Below are 22,812 nucleotides of genomic sequence, written 5' to 3'. Positions count from 1 at the left end.
CAAAGTCATGATCACTTTGAGCTAAAACATGTTATCAAATAGGTATTTTTACCATATGTTTATTCATAATCCGTACGGCATCAGTCGAATTATACATTTTTCGTTTTCCAGAGCTAACTGTTCTTGGTATCAGCGGGTATTTATTAAGAAATCAACAATCATCTTCAGATAGTCCAGGTTCTAGGTACATTACGAACAGGGGCGTTCCATTTACAACACCCAAAAATATGGACATGGTGCTTCAGGAAAGACGATTAACTTCATTTGATGGAATGGACCTTTTGTATAAAGAGTTGCTTGATCTAAGAGTAGTTGCAGAAGCAGGATTTTACTTTACAGGTAAAACATTTTAGATTGGAGGAACGGAAATACAAGCTTTAAACATACTTTGGATAAAATCTGTCTCTTCGGTATATTCATAGCAGAATTATATATTTAATTCAGTTTTGTAAGAAAACATGTTTATTTTCCGATGCCCTTGTATAATCTGCAGTTGTTGCTAAATGACGTTTCTTATTTCGTTTTTATTTGTTTATACATGGATTTACCAGTAATGTCGTGATTATTGGTCACTAAAAACTTTAAAGCTGTTGATCAGTTTCTATTTGTCTGTACTCAGTTGCGAGGAACAACGCCGGGTAACGGTAACCTTTATTATGTCCTCTCCTCTCTCCCCACTCTCCCCCACACCTACACACGTTTTTGCCAGTTCGTTCTGCATGCCATAATGCGTTGACGTTAAATTCAATAGTATTGACATGAGGAGAAATCAGGGATCATGCATACATACTTTTAAACAAAATACATGTCCGCTTTATATTATAATTACTTTGAGGTCTTTCACTTCATGACATTTACAAAATAGAAATATTTAATCAGATAATTTAATTAGTTTTGATATTCCGGCCAATTTTAAAAAACGTACAAAGTGCGAATTAATAAATAAATTGCTTTTCTTAAAGTTACTCACTCACACTCTTTTGGTAAAGTGAAGTTATCTTAACATTTTTCAACAAACTTCATTGTTTCTTAGACTAATAGTGACATTCACGGTGAACATCTGCAATGTGACAACGTTGCGGTAAAAGGGTAACTATATTTATTTCGGGATATCACTTCGTTATTATACATGTATTTGACTTTCATATTGTGTATGACTAAACTTAAGATATATTGACAAAAATACTAAGTGTTGTGTTTGAAGATTTGTGTCGTGTACATGTATGTCTATTGATTATCATATCACTCTATGATTAGGCTTTATTTAGTGTCTCACTCTAATTGTTGCTGATTTTATTCTTGCAACACGCTTTCCAGAATATTATAACAGACATATCAGCAATTCCGACATCAGTTCAAGCAATTTGGTTGTTTAAACCGACGCGTATATTTCATTGTTGCATAATGGTCGAAACAGACAGCATTAAAAATCCTGAAACGATGATTTCGTTATTTCTGAGCAAAACAGCACTCACTCAATTTCATGATTAGATCATTTCTTATAGGATGATTATTGTTTCGATTCAAATTTGATAAGAAGTTGCTATAGAAATTGCTGAAAACGAAAACATGAATACTCAGCGCGGAAATAGGTTAATATGGAACTATAAGGATTATATCAATTCATTTCTGGTGTTCATGTATGTGCAAACTCTGCTTTATAACTCACATAAAGACCATTCGGAGCTTTATTCAATGTGTGCGTTATTCGCCAGGGTTTACACATGCATAAACAACGGAATGAAATAAAACAATAAAGTGTCCTAGTATAATGCCATAGATAAAAAAGACAATTGTTACCATATTGAGACACAATGTTTTGTGTAAAACAACCACTAGATTCTGTGCATTATTGTCGCTAGTAATTGAGTGTCGATTAGTCTTGCTTTGCCTTTTGTCTTTTTTATTTTATTTTATTTTATTTTATTTTGCTTGTTTATTTAGAATGCTTTTAATGTAAATGCGTACTACAGTGTCAGTAGCGGAACTGGTGTGTACTGGACAACTTAGCTTTTGCTATAAGACCTAAATCTGCCGGTGGGGCATTTAAAGCATGTGTTTCGTGTTTCCTGTTTTGTCAACGTACAGGTTAATCATAAGTCTTCAAATATTGTATGCATTTCAAGGCAATGGTGACAGTGTGAGATGCTACCATTGCGGTGAAGGATTTACAAACTGGACTAGAAGGGATGATGCTTGGGTAGAGCACGCTAGACATGCCCCGCATTGCATGCATGTTATTCTTACTAAAGGAGAGGAATTTGTAGAAAGGGTATAATAGCTTTGCTGCGTTGATATTAAACGCATCTTGTTCATATCTGTTTTCAGAGCATATAAGTGCATGCATTATTGCAACAAAATGACAGATACTGGCATACCTAGCCTGTACGCTAAGACATCACAATTGTTATGACTATAGAAAGCCTAACTTTCACATTAATTTTTTTATCGGTAGATATTTCAAAAGACATGCAAACATTTTGGAATACGTACAAGTATGTGTATAGGTATCTCTATCAGTAAGTTTGTGCTTTTTAAAATAAATACCACGAAACTGTTGATGTTTGTAGGTTATCGGAGATATTCGTGGAGAAATGAAGAGAAATATTCCAGTCAATAATGCGGGTACATGTACTAAAATCTGTTAAATCATATATTTTATAATGATAATATTCTCAATAATGCGGCATTAGAATGAATGCACACTCTTTATTAACAATTGGTCTACAATTACAATTTCAAATACAGTTATGAATACAATTAAGTCACTCTAAAAGTTTATATATTTCTATTTAAAATCATGATATTTTAAAACAGTAAACTATTAATGTTAAGGAAAAGATGTATTGTTTCGATAGAAGCCAATGTTAAATACAGAGAATACATTGTTTTACTACCATCTGGTATCAAACTCTTGCAGATAACAGAAAAAGACAACTGGAATCTATGACAGAAGGTATTAAACTCTTAACTAAATGACGTCGAGCTAACCTGTTGTCTACTAGAAGTTTATTTATTTATTTATTTTGTTGGGATTTACGTCGCACCGACACAATCATAGGTCATATGGCGACTTTCCAGCTTTTTATGGTGGAGAAAGACCCCAGGTGCTCCTCCGTACAATATTTCATCACGAGCGGGCACATGGGTAAAACCACCGACCTTCCGTAAGCCAGCTGGATGGATGGCTTCCTCACATGAAGATTTCAACGCCCCGAGTGAGGCTCGAACCCACATCGATGAGGGGCTACTAGAAGTTTAGAATTGTGTTTGCATTGTATGAAACATATAGATTTTTTGCAATAACAATAACCTTTTTATTTGAAGGTCATAAATTTGATACTTACCTGCATTACTGGCTATGTTTTGCACGTGATTATTAAAACAAATCACGCTTTTTTAGCATGATAAAAGACAATTTTGAAATGGAAATTATATAGCAAGTCAATATCTCATTAAAAAAAATACAAACAATTATATGCGAGGTGCATAGCCGATGCCTTCCTGTCCCGGAAACTCAAAAAAGAATGTCAACAGTACTTTACTGAAAACATACGCTGTCGGATGACAGCAACGCTTGGTATTTCCTTATATATAACGAAATTGAAGTTATGATAATTGCTGTCAGGATTAAAGATTATCAGTATTATTTCATGGAATATAGTCAAGTGTAACCCTTCGTCCGACCAAATGAGAAACAATATTAAGTGAAGATGACACTTACCTTTGGATTCAAACTTTAACTCACTGTCGGAAACAGGTTTCTGACCGACAACCAAATACTACTTTGTAGTATACAGAATAAATATAATTATCCGCTTTGCAAAAATAATTTGTGAGTTAGTTTTATTTTATGTTTCAGACGAAAATGCTGGTCATGTGAACAAGAAGTTGAAAGTGTTCGGTATCAGCGAGAAAGAGGGTGAAGAAAGATATCGACCAGAAGACATTGACCATTTCCCAACCAATGGTATATTTTTATGTTTAAAATTCATACATCTTTTCACTTTATCTTAAAGGGATGAAGCTGTTACCTACAAGGTGATTTTTAAGCTCGACTCTGTAAGGTATATGAAGAGCTAACCAACTCGCCATTGGGTCGGTGTCCGCGTTCAGGGCTTGGTTTAACTTTTGATGCAGTTTCATTTTATCTATGTTATTACTTGAAGGATTTCCTTAAAACTCTTTTGTTCCGCATCATCTCCTACATCATATGATATACAATCATAACTGCACAAATATTTTATTAATTATGTCCCCTTTTAACTTAGAATTTCAGATTAAAATGTTGATGCACTGTCACTCTCTGATTTGATTCAAACTTCAGATAATTGTTCCACATCAACACTCACATTATATATGACAAGGTCCACGAAATATAGGTTTTTCTGAGATAAACGAAGATTGGACACATGTCCACCCCAACTCCAATGTGAAAGTATTAATATTTTAGGTACCTTTAAGTAGTTTCTAAATTTATTTTACGTATGTATTTATATGTAGCTTAGTATAGATAGTTGTGCTTTTATATATGGAAACCGTTTGAAGATAGTTATTAATAACAAAGTAGTAGTTTTATGTATATATGGCTTAGTCATACTACTATGAATATTAGGTCTTAGAATGAATGTGCGCATAAAACAAAATTAATGTGTCATAAATATATAGGCACACGTGTTTTATGTTTTTACATTAATATACAGTCAATTAAGCCAGGTGTTCTAAGACTAGCAGTTTAAGGCAATCTCACAGTTGATCTTTGGCTTGCTTCCAACAACGAATGCGGAATTTCCTTTAAATATTCTCCTTCACGTAACAAAATGTCAAAAATATCTTATCGACTGTTACGCTTTTGAGTAAATGCACCATAGCGCGATATCTGATGTTTAAAATCTTTACAGCGGATCTAATATGACTGTCTGTGTAAGATTATAAGGATTTTATACGACTGGCTGTGTAAGTCAGTGTTTTTCTCAAACCTGAGGGGCTAGCGAGGTTTTTTACACACGCAGTCCGGAGGGTTAGGAAACACATGCCCTACTCAGGCAGGTATTTTAGAACATTTTCTTGCCTACCGTAGACTTTATTCCAATATTTGAATGAAGCAATTTGAACAAAGTGCACAAGGAAGTCTGGCAATTAGTATTAGTATTTTATCGCGATCTTTATTTCTATGTATTGCTTACAGTAACTTGTGCAAGACGAAACCAACGATGTAAGCCTTGTAGGACGACCATACAAGAACAGTGGAATATATAAGTATGTTCATTTTTTTTTTTTTTTTTTTTTTTTTGTTGTTGTTTTTTGGTTAAAACAGTACATCAGGCACGAGCGGAATTACAGAGAAATGCAATACATAATGTTAGATATCTCGTTCAGACGCTGTTTTGCTTAAGTGAAATGTGCAATAAAACTGACTTGGATACAAAGTCATATTATTACGTATTAGTTTGTGATATGTATCCTTGTAAAGTACATACACATTCTTTCGAACGAAGAAGTAAGCCGACTGATACACTTACAAATGGTGATCAAAATTATATATTTCACATAGGTGTTTTAAACTTTTATTATTATTATTTTTCAAATGGTGTTGAAATTGAATGTTCTCGTTTTAAAATAGCTGCTAGTTAAAGCATATTTGCCAAAATGACATTCTGAAATTTCAGTTTTTACTTAAATGAAAGTGGTCAACTCCGTTTTACCTTTAATATATGTGGAAATCTAAGGTAAATGTTGGAAACGCAAGTTAGTAATACATCTGCTATTGCATACTTACAGGAAGAAACTTACTATCCCTTGGAAGGAGTATAAGGGTACATGAGCCATCTTGTCGACCAAGTAAGTGTAGATAATAATTATGTAAGTGAATAGGTAATTATAAACTTTTACTTTGTACTGATGTAAAAATGTATTATGTATAATTCTTTGTTTCTTTCGACATTCTCTAGAGTACGAGTTTTGATCATGAACATGCTCTTTAAAACATAAACATTAACGCACACATTTTGTTGCATGCTAAAGGGTAGTCAGATTGACAAAAGAAATTTAATAAAAACGTGGCCATCTTATATAAAGTTTTGGACATTTGCCAGATTTATTACTCTTTTCCTTCTTCTTTTGTTTAAAAGGTACTTCTAGAGATCCAACGCAAATTTGCAGTGTGTGCCATCGGCGCAGAGACATGCCATCGTATATAGGCTCCATTTGTTGCGGTGTTTGTGTTTGTGAATCGTGCGGCGTGCGTGATGACCACTCTCCCATCTGTGGTAGAACATAAACAAACAAAAAATTATATTTGTAAATTACTATCCACATTTTATGTTGTTGTTTTTTTTTTACTTTTGACTATCAATTTTATTTAATTGTGCGTTCATTAAATTTATTATAGTGTGTTTTTCGTTTGGATACTTCTAATTCATGTAATATGTAATGCATTATTTGGATTTCCTTTGTATTAAGTACTATTATGACAGTTTAGTTCTGTTTGTGACGTAACTTTTGCACTTTTATGTATACATGTATACTTATTACAGTTATTCTCTGTTTATGATATTTAATTCCGCTTAAGCAGAATCTGTGCTAGGGGGCGTGGATCAAAGGTATTTGGCCTCTTGTCAATGAATGGGTTCAAGCAAACTGAGCCCGGGGTATTTATAATTTATCGTACATAAATGGAAACATTTATAACGCGTAATTTATTAAATCAGTTTACTTACATGAAATTTGTATGCTATTAACTTTTTATTTCCACCATTAAATTTCATTATCTACGAGACAAAAAACCTTATATTGCCTACAAATTAGTAATAACTGAAAAGATACCTTGTTTTTCTACTACTTTAGCTTTTTTGAAACGGATTTATCATTTTGTTTAAAATATGTCACTGAAAATTGCTGAAATCACAGATCGTTTTGAAAATGGGCATTTTTGCAATAATTAGGTAAAATAGGAATGTTTTAGTAGTGAGCACAGTCAATGACCACACAAATAATTTGACCATACGTCCAGTTTCTTTCCCAGAGGTTATGGCCATTTGTTTGGTTGTGGTCGACAGCTGTGTCCATATTGAAAATTACAGATGGATCAAAGGTATCTGGCCTCTTGTCCATGAATGGGTTCAATCAAACCGAGCCCGGGGTATCTACAATTCATTGTACATAAATGAAAACTTTTATAACGTGTAATTCATTTAATCAGTTTACTTACATGCAATTTGTATGCTATTAACTTTTTATTTCCACCATTTAATTTCATTATTCGCGAGACAGTAAGCCTTATATGGCTTACAAATTAGTAATAAATGAAAATATACATTGTTTATTCACTACTTTAGCTTTGTTAAAACGGATTAATGATTGTGTTTAAAACATGTCACTGAAAAATTGCTGAAATTACAGATTGTTTTGAAAATGGGCATTTTTGTAATATTTAGGTAAAATAGGAATGTTTTAGTAGTGAGCACAGTCAAGGACCGTATAAATAATTTTACCATACATCCAGTTTCTTTCCACAGAATTAACGGCCATTTGTTTGGTCGTGGTCGACAGCTGTGTCTATATTGAAAATTACAGATCTGTATTTTTAAGTCGGTTAAGCACTGAAGGATTCCCATACCCATAATCTTAAAAGCATTTTCATTCATTTCAGATATTTTTGTTAATGAATAAATTAAACTAGTTCATGCAGTTTAATAAAACAAAATTTCTAGATGAAAAAAGCTTGAAATTTACTCCATTTAAAGACTTTAAGCTGTTAGGCAAGTTGAACATTTAAAATACTGATCAATTGATATTGTGTATGCTTTAATACGGTATAGAAGTGCACCCTTTTTCATTATCATAGACAATCGCTTGTATTTACATGTATTTGCAGATAACGTTTCAACATATCCAACTTGATGAAGTTTGTGTAAAAGATCTTTGTTTCGCAGAAGTGACTAAATTCGTTTTATTTCTTGTAAGGAGCTTTGAAAATAAAAAGAATTATAGCAGTCTGACCTATGTGTTTGCTTTTTTTAATTTGACTGAAATGCAAGCTCATGTGTTATGTGTAAGTTATGTTCATTTTTTACCATATTTGCTATATGTCAAACATTTTTGTGCATATATCAATGTTTTTATTTGTCTTAGTTTTATGTCAAACATTTTGGTGTATATCTCAATGTTTTTATTTGTCTTAGTAATATGTCAAACATTTAGGTAGTCCAAATGAGTTTCATAGCAGCTATTTTATTTCAGTTCTATTGAAATCTATTAACCTCAAAAGAATTGACTAGGTACGAATGTTAACATATAAGAAGAATGTACATTAGGTCGTGCCTTGTGACGCGACGTATACTGTATGTTAGAACGTTTGATATTCCAACTGCTGTTAGTTGTCGATTATGTATGCAACATAAAGTCATTCGAGCAATGAGAAAGAGGAAAAAATCTACAGATATAAGAAATAAATATGGTTTAGCGGTTTCCATTTTAGTATGAAATACATGAACGAGTTTAAAGCATTTGTAGTTGGTGAGGGCAGCAGAAGTGATTCGATCTCCGCACACTTTCATTGCGCTCATGCAATCTGGATCATCATATAACGCATGACCCAGGTGCCATTCATACTCAAACATTGATTTATTTTAATACAATTTGTTTGCGTTCTTGTATCAATAAAAGTGTTAAAATTCGATGCGTTCCTGTTATATTCCGTTTCCATTATTTTCTTCCCACTAGCAAAAAGCATCGTTATGTGTAGTTGCTTTTGTTTTTGTTGTTGTTTTACTGAACATATAATGGCTGGTGGCATATAGCGCTTTATAAAAATCTTAATATGTTTGTTCTTTATTCCGATACTTTTAAAATTATATAAACCTACATAGTTTTTGAAATCTCTCTAAGTTCATGCTAGATCCAATGTTAAGAGTTATCTTGTTATCATAATGTGCATTTGTTCGTTTCGGTGTAATTTACTGCTGATACAAAGTCAGTAAAATAGACTAGTATTAGATGTCTTCAAAGGGTCATATATGTTTTCTATATATTAAAGGATTTCGGACACTTTCTGTATGAATTTGCCTACTTCAAGAGTGAAAAATAAACCACTCAGAAATAAATATTTAATTACAAATACCATCAAAATACATACTTGAAATTATTTTTTAAAGTCAAATTTTCAATATTATTTGTTTCGTAAAACTGTGATTGTTTGCTCTAAATGGAATTACATACCCTGTTATATACATATAAAAGCTATTTTTCTTTATACAACATTGTTCCACACCGTGCATCAAACCATATTTGGCCAGCATATGTAGATATTAATTATACACATTTTCTGTAACTATTGTGTTGATGCAAGAGGTGGAACAGTACTTTTAAACAAAAATATATCTACAGGGTGTTCCCAAGTGTAAACTAACAAATACTTTTTATATTCATTTTAAAACATTTGATAATCACATATTTTACATTTGTTTGTAACTCAAATAACATACAAATGTTTGAAAAACGTGCACATAGGTATGTTATACATGTATAGTAGTGAGAGAAGCAAATACTGTGAAATCAGTATTATTCGTTGGGTTGAATTTTCATTGAATTTTACTTATCCTGGTTGTTTGTTACAATAGATTGACAAATGTGTGCTGTAAAATACTAGTACACACCAGACAATCTACTGTATGCCCTCCTCGCGGCGCACACGCCACTGGCGATGAAGAAGTTATTTGTTTTCAAGTTTTTTTACTATTTTTTATTTGTTTTTATTTTTTACATATTTTTCATTTCTTTATTTTTCTGTACGTTTATATTTATTTCTTTTAGACACATACTAAATGTCACACGCATTCAGTACTTCATGTTCTTCCTTTTGTGAAGACTGAGCTGAAGATTGTTCTTTGTGGTGGACTAGGCCTAAACACCACAACAAAGAAGCAATATGTGCACAGCAGTTAATCTGATCCTGTCTATAGTCTATCCAACAGAAATAACGCTTGACATTGATATGTCTGTGATGCATAGGTCAAAAACAGTAGCTTCTTTGCAGGTAATATCAGTGACCGTTTCACATTCAGTGGGAAGCCATGAAAGTGATGTGTCAAGTCCCTTTCCATGCAGGTGGCATATACAATTAAGACTAGACTCGAAAACGAACTAAAACAGTAAAATGTCTGGCCGAGCTTCAGGTGGAATTTTTACGCAGTGGCTTTCTTTTACTTTAGCCCTACAAATGTGTTTTGCCCACAACCTCAGCCCTGATTTGTACAACATTACCTTTAGCGGGGTTGCAGTCAGACTCATCTTGAGTTAACTTTTTCACAGCTTCCTTAGGCAAGACCCACAAAGAACTGTCATTTCGGATACATTTTTATTTACATATTTTAGGCAAATATTGTCTGTGCCACTGGTACTTATCCCCAGCGAGAACAAGATTATTGCCTTTTCTTAGTAATTAACTTATACAGCACACACATATCTACCATCACTTATAACAGGGCTATACAGACATGTACAGGTATTGAATAACCAAGTGTCCGCTGTAATAAAACTGACCGGTCACTTATACATTATATCTGTACCATTCCTATTCACACATGTAATGCATCAATAACTTTACATTATGAACAGTGTACAGATAAGAAAGTAAAGTAAGTTTAAATTAAGTACAGGTTGTTTGCAAAAATAACGTTCTCTTTTTTGTTTATTTATAGGATTTTAATCTTAAAAAGTTATTTTCTTCCTTAAATAAACAGTTTTTGCCTTTTTTTTTTTGAAACTCCGATAAAGTGATGACATCATATTTTTACTGAAATTAACACTTTTTTTTCATAAAAAATATACCCTGGCCTAGATTGAATTAAAAAAAAACCCATCTTGATAAGAGCTGTATCTTCATGAATCTTAGTCAGAATGTTAACCTTGATGATCTTTGGTCAAGTTCGAATCTGGGTCATGTAGGGTCAAAACTAGGTCACCAGGTCAAATCAAAGGAAAAACTAGTTAATACTCTATAGGCCACATTTGTTACCATATATTAATGAAACTTTTTTTCAGAATGTTAATCTGAAAAAAAAAAACAACAGTTTATGCTGTAATATGTTAACTAAAACAATGGTTTATAAATTTGGGTATTGTTTAAATACTTAATGAGAATTTTGCATTCAAAATGTAGGCTACACGCATATGAAAGTGTCCGAAGTCCTTTATTTCTTAAAACTGAGTGTCAAACATAATGCGAACTACAATAATAACTATAAAAAAGGTCTGTTTATTCAAGAAATATGCATGAATGTTTAACCTTATACTTGATACTACCAAATGAAGTATAGTGTTTGCTCAAAGTAAGGCATTGTTAAGGATATCTCTGTTGTAAAATGGCAAATAATGAAAAAAGTTTTGTCTTTTTTTATTTTTTATAAATGATTTAGAAGATGAATCGTCAATGCCAAAACTAGTTACTTAAACTCTGTGTGAATACTAATTTCATGCCTTTTCTATAAGATTATATCGTGTTCTAAAGAATGACAAAGACTTTGCAACAAATGCCACTTTGTACAAAGGAAATATCCTCATGTGTATTCAGACGAAGCTACGCTGAATCTATTGAAAATTACACCTGATAAAATATGCATCCTCGAACGAACGAGATAAGTAAATTACAGTAGAAGTTGACGATAGTTTTTGTGCAGTATGTCTCTCAGAGAAAGCAAATGAGCAAAGACTTGCATGTCATAGCAATTCGGTAACTGTCACTACAAATCCCGATTTTAATCGGTTTGCTGTTTCTGAAAGTATTCATATTAAAGCATGCCAATCGGCCGGTGAAACATACTGAAACGATTTAAATAGAACGCCTTTTTTGCTGCTATCTCATAATAACGTCATTTGGTTCCACAGTGTCTCGATGCCAAACTGCAATACCCAGTGCACTTTACCAAGACCTAGCAATGTGTTGTCATGTTGATAGATGTGTTGTGTTGAGTAACTATTTAAAATTTCCATAAACTACGTCTTTTGCAAGAAAAGACCTTCAAAATTAACCGATAGTTCATTTTAGCCCATATGTCGACTTTCAACCACCAGGAAAATAAAATTGTCATGGCATCTACAGTAAAACATAAAAATGTATTAGTTTCCGTCTTAATGATAATTGAACCGGTACCGGAGAGTGCAGACTGCATAAGAGCGTGTAGACGGAATTGGTATACGTAGACGGTACCGGAGTGCATACATGGTACCAGAGTGTTCAGACGGCATAGGAGTTTATAGACGGTATCGGTGTGCGAAGACGGCATAGGAGTGTGTAGACGGGACGGTACCGGAGTGCCAAGACGGTACAGGAGCGTGTAGAAGTTTTTTTAGATACGACAATAACTGAAAATGTTATTTTAGAGATTTAGAAGAGTATTGTTCATTTTTGTTTTGTATAAAGATAATCCCTAAATATATAAAAAGTAGGTCATAGGATTCGAAAACAAGTGAACTATATACCGTAAATCTTTCATAAAATCAGTAAGGGAATTTACAGCTATGGTAATAATAATAATAATAATGATAATGATAATAATGAGAAGAAGAAGAATAAGAATAAAGATTTAACGATGATAACATATTTCGTAACATATGTTTGACCAAGAGTCACTGTTCTAAATTTAAAAGGGATTGGTATTTGACTTGTATACAAATTGGTTTTGTAACTGATTATGTCATTTATCACACATTGAATATACTATTAATGGTTTCCCAGTTTAGATGAAGTTATTTTTAAACCAGTCATATCAAAATAGTATTAAATTTTTTATAAAGTAATGTGTTAGTTACAATGCTATATAACTAGGACTGGCACCGGTACCCTTGATATATGGTATACAAATAAATATTACATTTTATACCTGAAGATTGGCCTATTATTTAATCTTTTACAAGTTTTTTTTATAATCATTTCAATGATGTGGTTTAGATTTTAGATATGGTCTATGTTGCATTCAAATATTTAAAGGTTTGACTGAACATTCTTCAGAAAACAAAATACGGTGGATCAAAAAGTGTCAAAGCGCGTTCAATGCTGCAATTGATTTTGTCGGTGTGTGTGTGTGTGTGTGCAGGGTTCTATAAAATGAAATGTTTTATATATGTATGCTCAGATTTGGTATAAAATACAATTGATTCCATACATTTTGTATAGATTACAATACACTAATAAATAAACATTTACCAATGGTTATCACGGCAGTGAGTGGAGTTTGATAGTGTTAAGATGGTGGAACGAGCGGTTTGCTATTTTCTGCTATACATGTATCAACTGAAAGGACGGTGTTATTTGCTTTTCGATATATCAATTTTACTATTGGATATAAATGTAGTACTTCAATCAAATAATGCTTAAACGGAGAAAATGCACTCAAAAAGAGAGCACTGTTTGAACCCATCTAAGTAGTGACAAAATTAGTTCTGACTACTGCAATCATTTTCTGCGTAGGCGTTCAATTCTTAATCTTAATACAACCGCAAACATCAGCATACCGAATAACCTTATAGACTGGAAAACCAGTTAAACAGTATAAAATTAATAAGAACGGTTGAGTGTATCGCATTTACAACAAGGCAGTCGATCTACAATTCAACACACCTGCTTCGACCATATTTTCACGGTAAGTGAACTATTCATGATATTATGCGTATGACGAAAGACGGCAGACTTTTATTTAAGGTAGTTCTGCACTTTTGGATCGAAATTTTTTCTACAATGTAGAATTTGATTAAAGTCTGATTTTTCAAAACTTCAGAATAGACCTAGAAAATTCAGCAAATAAAAAAGATAGGGTCGTGTGCTTGATTTTTTGCTAGACTGATTTGAAAATATTAGACCTCATGCAATTTTTCATAATGGAGGTCTATGGGAAAATCATAACTTTCATAACATTTTCGCGAATAGAAATTTTTCTACAATGTAGAATTTAATGAAACTTCCCAGAGTTGTAAATAAACATATGGCCTATAATGTGATGAAATAAAATGTATAGATCCGTGAGCTTAGTTTTGAGATATCTAACGATGATTAAAGTGAACCGCACTTTTCACTCTAATGTTAAGATATTATTTTGAATTTTTAACGTGTCAGATGTTTTAAGGAGGTAGGTTACCTTCATATTTGTATGTGCGCATGTCCAACCGGAAGCTAACGTGACGATTTACGACGACGTTTACGACAAACTAAATGTGTTTGTATATTCATTCTTCTGAAAACAAATCATGAACCTGTCTTCGATCTGATGCTTTATGGTTTAATAATGCAGAAATAATGAATAAATTGCCACAGAAACGCTTCAAAACAATGTTGCCTTAAAATGACGTCATTGACGTCATGACGTTACGTGTCAGTTACCGCGCAAAATTAATAGCTTTTATCTTGAAAGTACGTAATTCTGTGCATTTTCTTTATTCTAACTATTTTCAAATAACCATTATTTGCTGGAATACGTTTTACGAGTCTTTTGCTGAATAATAATCAATATTTTGCTCCTTTTATGTAGTTATATTGAATTGTTATGCGGAATGTAAGAAAATGGATGATGGTAACCAATGTTTTTTGGAATATAGCTGGGTGAAAGGTTACTTGTTACGACCATTTTCAAATAAAAAATCTAGCAGTTTGATTTGTAATACCTATTTTTCAGGTTCCGTTGATAATTTGTTATTTATATACTAAAACTAAGATCTAAAATTGTTCAAATTTCAGTAGAAAATTGTGGTTTCTTGAATTGAATTGATGTTACCTTGGAAACGAAGCACGTGACCTATGTATCTAAATGTGAAATTCAATAGCGTTGACACTGGTCTGTTTAAGAAACACAACTTCGGCTTTTTATTTTCATTTCAAAAATATCCATGAGAATAATAGCAGCATGCTGAACGATTTTCCATGAAAAATGCCAGACAAGGGGTACTGCTGTAAGTAGTCTAAGCTGTGAAATTTGTTCGAATAAATGCAAATAACACGAAAATATAACTTACGTTAGAAATAATATGTTTTAAAGCCACATCAACTAGAAAGATAATCTTATTCAATATTTTTTATAAGAAATTACGACAAAAAGCAAGATAAAAGCTATTTTAAACATTTCTGTTCCCATGGTTACTTTAAACTTTAAGAAAAATAGGGTACCATGTAAAGTGCTTGGTATTTTGCTAATAATATTACCCAAATATTCCATGTTGGTCATTAACAGAATGGCACTGAAGCCGTCGAAAACCCCTATTTTTATACATAGTTGTTTAAAAATGAGAGAAAATGCGTTACCATGGAAACACGAGCCCCGCGACATATACATTTTAAGCTTATATTAGAAAGCTAACGTGCATACTAGTAAAAGTATCAATTATGCAGACTTCTACGGATATCAATGAAACTAAAATACACTGAAAAGTGTTAAATATCCGTATTTTCCTTCTTCTTTCAATATGAAATACCTTTGGAGGGTCATGTTCTTTAAACCTGGATAAAAACTGAACTTGAAGAGACAAAGACAAACGAAATTGAGATTGTAGCAGTTAAAACTTCATATAACACGAAATACAAAAAAAAAATGCTGCGGTTCAACTAATTTGAATTTACCCTTGAAACAAGGTAACCTACCTCCTTAATATCATATTTTAACTTTAGAAAGACAGTAACAGTGCCATTGTAATAAATTTACTCATAGGCTGCTATTAATTAATAAAATGATTTTCATTTCCGTACGCCGAATCCAGGCTTTATTCCACGTTTCCGGATAAATGACGTTACGTCATCACTTCCGGTTTATCAAACGTGCAGAGCTACCTTAACTACTAAAACATTAATCTTTGTTTAAATCATAACTGTGAATCATTTTGTGTTTTCCAGGAGAAAATGTCTGACACACTCACAGATATCAAAGTCTCCCAGCAGCATGCATCAAGACCACCACCCCTTGCATTAGGTATAAATGTGGAAAAACCCAAGTTTCCTCAGTATGCTGTCTATTCAAAACGACTGGAATCTTTCGATGCCTGGCCAGAATACCTGCCAGTACAAAAGAAAGATATGGTCGAAGCAGGTTTGGTATATACAGGTAATATAATGCGTCATTTCTTCCCTCTAAAGCACATTGTTTGCGACCTATACGTCCAAACTCTTTATAGATATCCAATGCGCATCGTTCACAAAGATTGTTTTGTTAGATACTACTTTAAATATGAAGATTCCTCGTCAAATGAAATTGACTTCACTAAATATATCATTTAACTGTGTTTCACAACTACACGTCTTTGTTAAAAAACTTCCAATTTTTAGTGGTAGTATTCAATTTTACTGCACTTAGCAATACAGTCATGTACCATTTAAACCTAACATACAGTACTGTTTAAGCAGTTCTTTATGGCGTACCTGCGGGTATAAATTGGAAATGTACCCGCGGGTATAATTTTATGCCCGTAAGTATAATTCTTATACCCGCGGGTATAATTTTATATCCGCGGTACCCGCAGGTACAAAATTATACCCGCGGGTATAAAAATTATACCTACGGGTATAAAGATTGTACCTTCGGGTATAATTGTATACCCGTAGGTCTAATTTTTATACCCGCAGGTATACTTTTCTGCCCGCGGGTACAATTTTATACCCGCAGGTATAAAAAATTATACCCGCGGGTACAATACCGCAGGTATAATTTTTATACCCGCGGGTACAATTTTTATACCCACGGGTATAATTTTTATACAAGCGGGTATGATTTTGTACCCGCGGGTATAATTTTATACCCGAAGGTATAATTTTTATACCCGCGGGTACACTTTTATACACGTGGGTACACTTTTATACCCGCGGGTATAATTTTATACCTGTGGGTATTGAAGTGTACCCGCGGGTACAAAATGATACCCGCAGGTATAATTTTTATACCCGCGGGTATAACCTTTATACCTGCGGGTATAATTTCATACCCGTAGGTATAAAATTGTACCCGCGGGTACATTTCCAATTTATTCCCGCAGTTATAAGTTTATACCTGCAGGTATAGTTTAATTACTACCTGTGGTACCTGGACACTTTCGACCAAAATGGTACGCCATAGTTCTTTGTATGTGTTTAGTGTGTGTGTGGGAGGGGGGGGGGGGGGGGGCGCATCTTTAGACATATTGATCGAGAATGAGGGAAACCAAAGTGAAAACACATGAACCTTTGAAAGTGATTGTCAAAACCTGTTTTAATTTGCTTGTTTGTGGTAAAAAAACAAATGCTACAAATAACATATACATCCTATCTACCAGGAGTAGGCGACAGTGTGCGATGTTACTTTTGTGGCGGAGGTCTAAGAAACTGGGAGATTGGAGACGTGCCTATGGAGGAACATGCAAAATGGTATCCAAAATGTCCCCATATTTTACTGGTTAAAGGACAGGCATACATTGACAAACTTTCACGAGGAGAAAAGCCTGAGACAGACGGAGCAGATGGAATAAGTAGTAAACAGGTATAATATCAATTTTGAATAGCAATTGTAGCTAACATATACGTATGTATACTATTTAGGCATGTTTTTAAGTGATGAATTGTGTTGTCTCTTGAACACAGAAGTCATTTCTTTCTCATGATAAATATTTCCTTCTGGCAATTGTTCTCGTTAAAGGTCCTTCAAGCTACATTTTATACTTAAATGTTACAATAGAAAATTTTTATTTCGCAGGATTTGGCCGATGAAATCAACTACATAGAGAGTATAGCAGCACAAAGTTGCATAGAAATGGGCTACACCAAAGACATTGTTGCTAAAGCAATAACAATTTTCATTTCAAAACACGGTGAGAACTGCTTTAGTTTGTTCATTGCTTTTCTATTTACCCTGTTCCAATGTATAAAGATTAAATATCCAGGGTTTTTTTTCCTTATTTTAGCAGTGTTTTCAATATTCAAACTGTCTTACATTATAAGTATTATATATTCATAAATCTGATTAAAGGAAGAATATGTTTATTTTTAAACGGTTTATTTCAAATTTATTTCTAACATTACAGAAAACACAGATTTCAAAGGTACAGATTTGTGCGAAATTATTTTTGATATAGAGGAGAATCCTGAAGCACAAGAAAAGAGCACTGGTGATGGAAATGCAATTGCTGAGAGCTATGATAAAGCCAATCATGCAATAAAGGTTGATGAGCAATTAGGTAGGATTATGTTATGGTGTTGGTATTAAAAAGATATCTTAGACTCATAAATATAAATTATATATTTCAGATTTCAAATATACACTGATGAGATATGAAAACGCAACAAACATATGCCTGAATATATATTTTACTACAAAAAAAAACCATCACCTTGTAATGTTCAACACATACACATCTCGATACTCTTTACCCATTGTGTTCAAATTTAATCAGCACAACAGACCGTAAAATTAACGCAATGGGTATAGAGATGTGTTAAACATTTTACGGTGATGCTTTTTGTTGTAAAAAAATATATTCAGAAAAACGTTTGTTGCGTTTTCATATCTCGTCACTGTAGTTATAAATATGCATGGGATAATAAATGTATAACAATTATTTAAAAAGTGTTTTAGATATGTATTCAGTTAAAAACAAAACGTTTTCATGTTTTGTCGAAATGTGCGTAAGAATACCATTATCTTACCAAGAGATTTCATTGAAATAATTACATTTCAGAACCAGTAGAAACTCTTCTAGAAGAAAATCAAAGACTTAAGGAGAATCAGATGTGTAAAATATGTCTTGACAGCAGAGCTGATGTGATATTTTTACCATGTGGTCACATGGTCAGCTGTCCACAGTGTGCTCCAGCTCTTATAAAATGTCCTGTTTGCAGACAAACTGTCAATGGACAACTGAAAGCATTCTTTTCTACTGTGATTAACTCCCATAAATGATGATGTTGGCCCTAGTAGAGCTCAATAACGCCAAACAAAATGAGACATAATGAAACCAATTGCTATATTTTAAATTCTAACAGTGGTTATGTAAGCATAAATCTCTCTAACACTTTTCGATGTTTATGCATGTTTTCATAAATTGTCTACTAGGGTTAAAGTTTCGAGCTCATGACATCAGAATTACACTATGACTAAAGCAAAAGGAGTACTGCATCAGTATGGACACTAGTTTTACCTACAAATAGTTAGAATATGTGTTCAATTATATGAATTTATCTACCTCAAAATTACTAGTCATATGTTCCTATGGGAATATTTGTTGACGTTGTTTAAGATACAGTGAATGTTGTTTAAAGTCATATGTTAAATAAAGAATAAATTGTTTTTGTTGGTATATTTTAGTTGTTTTCCGTTGTGATCCTGTGGTTATTTTTGTTTTCTTTCGTTTTATAAGATCGCAAACCTGGATAAGAGCTACTTAATTTACTCATATTTGCCTTGAAAATCAATATAATATATATGTTAACTACTAGCGATTTCCAGCTGAAAGTAGCATAAGCTCTAGACACTATGTACATGTAATATACATGTAGATATTATAATGAATGTACAAAGTAATGGAGAGAATGGTCAGATTACTAAAGTTTCATGCAAGTTACGAGCTAGTAGCTGTCTAAAGCAAAATCTGTGTAATGGTAATACAAAGTATAATACTACCATTATATGATTAGAAAAATAAAAGTTACATATTAGACCTTTCTAACGTAAACGTAATTACGAAACGGAATACTGAATCCGTAAAATTTTAGGCTGATTTGTGGTCTATGGGAGACAATTTCATCCAATAGTAATACAATAGTATCTCCCTTAGACCATTATTTGCAAATAACATTTACGGATTCAGTAATCCGTTTCCGATTTACGTTTACGTTAGAAATGTCTATTTAAAATGTATATGAAATGTATGCATTAATTTCCAACATAATTACTGTTTGATCCACTAGATCTGAAAACGGGATGTATGTAACAAGGTGGATACACCACCAACATACAAGACAACCTTTTCAAAAGTGAAGTGGGAAGGTGGTTAACCCACTTATTAGACAAGACAGTTTAAATAAATCATTTCCAACTGAAACAACCTCTTACGTAAGTGACAAAACACTCCAATTGGTATCAAATAAATCATATAATTAGTGTCAATCCCAGATGTAATGACGTCATCGCACTGCTAGGCAAGTTGAAATACAGAAGTCCGCTCTCCTCACTTGTTATGTGTACGATTTTGGAGAAAAAAAAACGCACTTTCAAGAAGGAAGCGTAGTGATTAACAGTAGAGGGACCAGTCATTAAATATGAACTGAATGTATTTTATCCGGTTTTCCAGATATCAAATAAATTATTTCGTTGTTCTTGTTAATATACTGATGATGATAACACTTCTGCAAACGCAGTTCATATTGAAGCCAAAAACAAAAGTCTAAAACTATTAAAGCTGACATATTTATACATGCCTGGCATTCGTATACATAATGTCGATGTTGCAGGTTGTTCTGGACTTAGAACTTTAACCTTCAAAACACTCTGGTTGCGTTTTTCAGTAATGTGTCTAATGAATTACTTTCCTGATACGCAGTGGTAATTTTAAAGCTACTCGCCCACAGTTGAGGTAATATGTTTCGACCAAGTTTGGCATAGAATGAATATATGACACTGAACGAAAATTGACAAAATGAGTAAAAGCGTTAGATATTTGTAAAAATGAAAGACGGATGTTGCTTTTCTCAATAGTTTCAAAGGTGTTGCAACGGCTACTCCCTGGTTATTTATAAGGATATCTTGCAATATGTTTATACTATTGGTCGCTTTCACAGTACCCACATTTTATGAAGTTTTGACAGAAAGAAATTCATCTTTAATTGTTAAATGTAAGTCCAGAAAGTATTTCATGAATGCGAGTATATATCATTGTAAAGGTCTCCAGAGGTGATTAGTATGATTAGTAAAATATTTTTGAATTTTTAAGATTTCCAGTAGATGATTTTTCTATTACGTTTTCTGTATGTATTTAGAAAAACAAACTACAAAGGAAAACTTTAATGCACATCTAACGGTGCTTTCCTCGCCCAATTGGTTTTCGGAAAATGTCTTTTGTTTTCAAAAGAAATGCTTTATGATAGTTCAAACTTTACGGGCGTTTTAAAAAGTAGGTCTTGTCATGTTTTAAATGCCGAAATAACCCATCGTTTTCGTGTTATGTCAATTCTAGCTGAAATGTTCACCAAAAGTATTTTTTTGACCTATCTTTATTTTCATAACGGTGTTCTGATTGAAACTGGGATTTTTTTTCCGCTCAGACAAATGGGATTAACACTTTGTAAGATTATTGTTTTGACATTTTAACGTTTTTGATAGTACTGAGATTGATTCTGTTAGAAACTTAAAATAAGATTAGATTAAATTAAAACATGTAGGGCATCTTTGTATTTTTTCTAAAACATTAAAGCATGCAGTAAATTGAAAAACACACGCCGTGACCTATATTTCATCGGTCGAAGAAGTCAAGAAATGAGAAAAAATCAGCAAACATCTGTCAATTAGAAAGTACCTGTCAGACGTACGTAAATATCACTTCATCTTGCCTAAGAGTCCTAAGGCATAAAAAAATTCTTTGTTTCCGGTAGCATGCTCAAAAGAATTAGGGTAGGTAGGTCGAAAAAAAAATTATTTTTTTTTGATTTTTTTTTCATTAAGGGAGACTTTTCGGAAATTATTTTTGTGTCAAAAAAATGAATACAAATAAGGGGTTATGCCTTTAGAGCATCAATAAGTTGATTTCTAACATCACTGGCCATGTTTAAAGCATAAAAAGTGCAGTTTTGCATTTTTTTGTCAAAAAGTTGAAAAAAAAAATTCTCCAAGGCCATAAAAAACATTTAGGATCGGGCCAAAAATTTAGGACAGGTCGGGATACCGGAAACAAACAATTTTTTTACGCCTAAGCGACTAGTCATGTTCAATGGCCATTGTTTACTATTACATTTTGATTATGTCATTTTACTTCTGAGCTGTTTCTATCTATAAAACGCCTACTTATTAAGAGGGGTATTTTTATCTTCCTGTTTCTGGTTTCCCGATTATGAGCTGTTTACATGTATTTAATTTATGGTTTCCCAATATATGATTTAAATTCAGAATGTGATGGTTAACCATGAAGGTATCATGGTCTAAACGCATGTTGTGGAATAGTACCCGAGGCAAGTTTCATATATTATTCATTTCTAGCTCAACCAATAGGGCGCGGTTGTGGGCAATATTATTGAAATTTAACGTTTAGTTAGCATTGGACATAATAGGGAATTTCTTAGCTGTGAGAGGTTTTGAACCTAAATCAAATGATAACATATCGTTTATAAGCAAATATTAACGTTATCGAGCATGTTTTAATTGATATGAAGATTAACCGCATTATTAAAATATTACAAAAATATTACTGAAATTTCAGGAGAACAAGAGCATATTCAGACTAGGGTAGAAAATGTATTCGAGTACAAATTGCTCATTATAGTCCTTCTGCCAGACAAACGGAATAATGCACATATACCCTGTTTGAAACTAAAGCAAAATCAAAACACAACATGTATAAAATGCTAGGCTGTTTTAGTTGTTGGACTGTGTGGCAAAAACTAACTGTATATGGCAAATATAACGGCATTATGTTACAAACAAATAACAAGTGTAATGTCCACATACTGTAAATTCTGATTCTGTTTAAATAACAGTTCTTTCGGACTATCTATGTTTTTACCTTTGCATGTATAAACTAACTCCAGAATACTTATCTCACTGTTTGGTGTCTATATGTATAATGTACGACCGCAAACCTTGGTTCATCTTCGCCTGCAAG

General features: G+C 32.9%; 2 protein-coding genes across 3 annotated transcripts; both read left to right on the top strand.

The window, feature by feature from the left end:
- The first annotated feature begins 80 nt into the window (after positions 1-80).
- LOC128555005 (baculoviral IAP repeat-containing protein 3-like) lies at positions 81-7,683 on the top strand. 2 transcript variants are annotated; one of them, XM_053536349.1, is made up of 8 exons: positions 82-339; positions 2,127-2,272; positions 2,571-2,625; positions 2,921-2,956; positions 3,863-3,970; positions 5,189-5,259; positions 5,782-5,841; positions 6,132-7,683. In XM_053536349.1, exons 1-6 carry the CDS (start codon positions 228-230, stop codon positions 5,257-5,259), a joined length of 528 nt encoding a protein of 175 aa, XP_053392324.1. In that variant the 5' UTR covers positions 82-227; the 3' UTR covers positions 5,782-5,841; positions 6,132-7,683. The 2 variants fall into 2 exon arrangements, with proteins under 2 accessions (XP_053392325.1, XP_053392324.1); XM_053536350.1 differs by lacking the exons at positions 5,782-5,841; positions 6,132-7,683 and having other exon boundaries at positions 81-339; positions 5,189-5,260.
- A 5,814-nt stretch (positions 7,684-13,497) lies between these two features.
- On the top strand, positions 13,498-19,299 carry LOC123543661 (baculoviral IAP repeat-containing protein 2-like). The gene is made up of 6 exons (XM_053536348.1): positions 13,498-13,640; positions 15,875-16,082; positions 17,284-17,486; positions 17,700-17,814; positions 18,028-18,180; positions 18,682-19,299. Exons 2-6 carry the CDS (start codon positions 15,881-15,883, stop codon positions 18,900-18,902), a joined length of 894 nt encoding a protein of 297 aa, XP_053392323.1. The 5' UTR covers positions 13,498-13,640; positions 15,875-15,880; the 3' UTR covers positions 18,903-19,299.
- Positions 19,300-22,812: the final 3,513 nt, after the last annotated feature.

This window comes from Mercenaria mercenaria, unplaced genomic scaffold (assembly GCF_021730395.1).
Source record: "Mercenaria mercenaria strain notata unplaced genomic scaffold, MADL_Memer_1 contig_935, whole genome shotgun sequence".
Classification (NCBI taxonomy): domain Eukaryota; kingdom Metazoa; phylum Mollusca; class Bivalvia; order Venerida; family Veneridae; genus Mercenaria; species Mercenaria mercenaria.
Note: the sequence above shows the minus strand (reverse complement) of the source record. Positions and strands in the feature narration are given on the sequence as shown.